This window comes from Olea europaea, unplaced genomic scaffold (assembly GCF_002742605.1).
Source record: "Olea europaea var. sylvestris unplaced genomic scaffold, O_europaea_v1 scaffold23, whole genome shotgun sequence".
Lineage (NCBI taxonomy): Eukaryota > Viridiplantae > Streptophyta > Magnoliopsida > Lamiales > Oleaceae > Olea > Olea europaea.
In genome coordinates this window covers 889,673-894,319 of record NW_019241087.1, presented here as the reverse complement: position 1 = coordinate 894,319, position 4,647 = coordinate 889,673, and the positions used below count along the sequence as shown (strand labels likewise).

Genomic DNA, 4,647 nt, shown 5'->3' with positions numbered 1-4,647 from the left:
GGGAACAGCCTCAATCTAATAGCATCGTCTGAGAACACCTAATATCTGATGTGTTGGCCCATCTCAATGAATCGAGAGACGTATGTGTGTGGGTTTTCTTTAGCTCTGTTGCATGACTGATGTCCATTTTGAAACAGTTGTATCACACTGGTTTTCAATTGGAACTTAGGTTGCCCAAACAGTATATACACGATACTGGACTAGCTTTGAATTATTTGAAGAGTCATGAAGTCTACTACAAGCATGTTGTCTTCGTCCATAGCCCCTTCTTCATTGGCTTGAAAGATGGGATTATTTTGTACGTTAGCCATTTGTTAGTGTTTTTGTGATTCTCTAGTTTTCCTTTGCATCCGATGAAAAGTTCGCTTGATTTCTGGATGAGTTGAAATTAATTTTCCTCCAGTCATATAATAACCTAAAATTATCTACATGCCATTAACCTAAGTATAGGGACCAAATTGCTCAATAACCATAGTTTAAGGACCAATTTATATAGAGACTAATGTTCAGGGACAAATTACACATCAACTAGAATTTAGGGATCATATCACTTATCAGTGAACATTTAGGGCCCAAGTTTTATACCCATCCATAGTTAAGGGACTATAGCATATATATTAGCATCTACATACATGGTAAGAAATAATTATTTCATATTTTTATTATGGTAAGGAATAATTAAATGCAAATTTAGGTAATTACAATATATAATATGTACGTATATGTTAACTGCCATAATTAAAAGAAATAATTAAGGAAACTTTCCTTTTTACTTAATTATACCAAAAATCGAAAAGGAAATCACCATATACATTATGGAGACTTTCCTTTTCTTATTCAATCTTACTAAAAGCCAAAAAGGTGATTAACATATATAATATGAATATATATGTTAATTACCATAATTAAAATGATTAATTAAGGAGATATTCTATATATATATATATATAAAGTAAGAAAAAAAGAAAAAGAAAAAGAAACACACACACACATGCACACATGAATATTTTTCAATAATTCTCCCACGTGCTAATAGGATCATCAGATTCGAGGTAAGTGAAATGCATGTATTTCATCGTTTAAGATTACAGAAGTTGATATTATGATTATGTTATGAAATCATGGACTTTAGTAGTGCTACGCACGAAATTAGAACCAAAAAGTTCGATTTTTTTTATAATTTCGTGTCTTATCAAATATGTTCACAAATCTCATGGACTTTTATTATTCAAGTCATGTTATTTCACATATTGAGATTATCATCTGATATAAATCATGAATTTTTTTATAGGTAATAATTAATCCGTGTTTTGAGATGAATGAAGATTGGGCGAGCACGCAATGGTTGATAATAAAACATTTAATAAATTTATTTTAAAATTTATTTATATTTTGATGATTAAATTAATTTGGTTGTAAAGAATTTAAGATTGAATATGTTGTTTCGAAATTTTCTTTTCCTTTTGAAAACTTTTATATATTAATAAAGTAATTGTTTAAGGATTTTATTCTTATGTTCAAGATTTTTTTTTTATTCTTTAGAAAATGGTATCAAAGCGAGTTTACGATTCTGTAGACCCACAAAAAAAAGTTTTTCTGCTAAACAGTGAACAGTGACGTAGGAATTTTTTTTAAAATGTAGTAGTAGTAGTAGTAGTAGTAGTAGTAGTAGTAATAATAATAATTTGAGAAATGTTAAGGCCACCATCATACGATGCTATGTTCTAATCTTCGGTGTCTCAAATTAGGTAGGACTTATAGGTGATGTTTTTTGAATTATATTATGTTATTTATGAAATCATGATTACCTAAAATGCAAATTTATGAAATTTATATGTAAATACATGATTATGTGCACATAAATGAATGTGCATGAAATTATGTATAAATTAATTGGGAATGGTTATTTTAATAAATTGTGCATAGTTATGAATTGGTATTTAATTATAGAAAATTTCATCCCATACTTGGAAAGTGTAGGTTTGTGAATACTGAAGAAATTTCTAGCCTTAGAAATAGAAGAGTGCCCAATCAAGAAAATTTCTAAATTTGGAAATTCCTATTTTAGAGAGACTATTAACAAACTTCTATTTTTTTGGACGCCTCAACACGAACATTACTAAGTTGGAAACATGTATTTTGAGGATCCATATTTAAGAAAGATCATAGTTCAGGAACCACATTTAGATACTATAAAGATATCTAGCTTAGAATACATTGATTTACGTAAGAAAGTTAATTAATATAAAGTTTACTTTCTTAGATGTTTAATGGACGGTCATGATTGGCTAGGGACCAGGCTCAAAGACATGAGATGTTTCTTAGATTGCATAGGAATTACGTGAGAAACCTCAACCACAATCTGTTGGAACATTTAGATATCATAGAAAGGATCATCACAGGAGTCGGAAATAACGGACTCGAGTTTCATAGGGATGAAATTGTTTATCATCTCTATAGAACACTTAGCCCCTACTGGAGATGGTTTATTGAGAGGCTTGAGTAAATGTTCGAATACTAAAGTGCCCTTGTCGTATTGATTTCGTATTGAGGGATAGATGGATTATTAACACTTAAGACATTAGGAACATTGAAAGACTGTTAGGACATGAACCTGATCTCCGCCGTCCACGTAGCCCACCTAGTGTTGGCAATTTTCCTAGTGTACCAACAATTGACAGAAGGGTAATATTATTGGAGAAGTGTAGAGGAAGAGGAAGACCCTGAAGGAGACCTTGAGAAGAACCCTGGACACAACCTTGGGGAGGTAGGCCAAGATGAGGGAGTTGGGAGAAATTTTTAGATGATAGGAAATTATTGTCATGTTTGGACTAAATTTTTATTTAATAAGTGGATGTATGGGATACCATGAAGTCAATTTGGTTCATGGAAATTATTGAGATTGACAAAATATAAATAAATAAATAAATTTGCTTTCTTTTTCTCTTATTGTTAATCGAGTAATTAAATGATTTTACATTTGAATTTTATCAATGTTATGGCAACTCACTCTAGAAACACGAACAATAGGGACGGTCAACCCCAGACTGGTGCAACTGAAACAAGAAATAGAAACAATTACAACTAGAATGACCAATTCATGCAGTTTCTTGAAGCGATACGCAACATGGCGACAATCGCCGCACTGTCTGTTGCACCACCACCAGCAGAGAAGAGTGTGGCTACGATTGTGGAATAATATTGTAAGCTACAAACCCCTAGCTTTGAAGGAGACACCGATCCACTAGCGGCAGAAGAGTAGATAAGCAAGCAAGAACGGATCTTTGAACCTGTTGAGTGCCCTGAAACTCAAAGAATAATACGTGCAACCTTTATGCTGGATAAAAGAGCACGACACTGGTGAGAAATGACCAACAGGTCCAGAGCAGCTGGACAAGGCTGGATATGGAATGAATTTAAAGAGTTATTCCTACAAAAATACTTCCCCACCAACATCCCACACCAGAAGGAAGTGAAATTCCTGGTCTTTAGACAGGGAAACTTGATACTGGCTAATTATGAAAGGAAGTTTGAAGAACTACATCGCTACGCCCCACAATTGGTTAATATGGAGGAAATGAAAGCGACACAATTTGAACAAGGTCTACGTGATGATCTCCAACAATCGGTGGTCACCTTTGAATTGGGTACATACCACGAAGTACTGGCGAAGGTACAGTTGGCCAACTTCAAGGAAAATACCAACAATACCAGTAAACTTCGGCAACCTGTGCTACCAAAGAAGCGTAAATGGCAGAATCGGAAAGATATAATTAAGCAAAATTTTGCAAAGAAAGGGAAATGAGTGTTACCTTCAAGCAAATATTTGGAGAATCCAATATGTGACAAATGTTAGAAGTGTCACACTAGGAAATGCCTCGTGGGAACCAGTGTATGCTTCTATTATGGAAAGATAGGTCACATAGCAAAATTTTGCCCTAAGAATTAGAAGTCGAGGCAACCATCCCAACAATAGAAACCTGGGAATCCACCTAAAGGGCAAGCCAAGGTCTATGCCCTTACTGAATGTGAGGAGAATGCCAGCTGAAATGTTTTGGCAGGTAACATTCTCATATCTGGTATTCCTGCATATGTTTTGATAGATCTGGTCCTACTCACTCTTTTATATCGCCAAAATTTATGAGAACAATAGATGTAAGTAGTGAAGTTGCCATGCACCATTAGAGGTTGTCAAACCTTCAGGAGATGTACTTAACACAAGTCAGATAGTAAAGATGGAAGAGGTAGAAATCGATGGTAAATTCTTGGACATGAACTTATACATCTTGGACATGCGTGAGTGTGACATAATCTTGGGAATGGACTCGATTTCAAAGAGCCACGCAATGATTCTATGCTTTGAGAGGAAAGTAAATTTTCAGTGCACAAAACAAAGTCCCTACCCAAAGTTAATTCTGCCATAAAGGCCCAAAAACTTTTAAAGTCAGAAGGATGCATAGAGTTCTTGATGTTAGTGCTAGCCAAAGAAGTTAAAGCATAGAGAGTCGAAGATGTCAAATTAGTAGGGAATTTTCGGAAGTCTTTCACGAAGACTTACCTGGAATGCCTCCAGAACGGGTAGTAGAGTTCACAATTGATTTGACTCCCAATTCTGCTCCTATTTCTAAAGCTCCCTACAGAATGGCA

The 4,647-nt window shown here is 34.3% G+C and overlaps 1 protein-coding gene across 1 annotated transcript; it reads left to right on the top strand.

Annotated features, from left to right (window-relative positions):
* Positions 1-3,367: 3,367 nt before the first annotated feature.
* Positions 3,368-3,805, top strand: LOC111381403. The gene has a single exon (XM_023005178.1). It carries the CDS (start codon positions 3,368-3,370, stop codon positions 3,803-3,805), a length of 438 nt encoding a protein of 145 aa, XP_022860946.1.
* Positions 3,806-4,647: the final 842 nt, after the last annotated feature.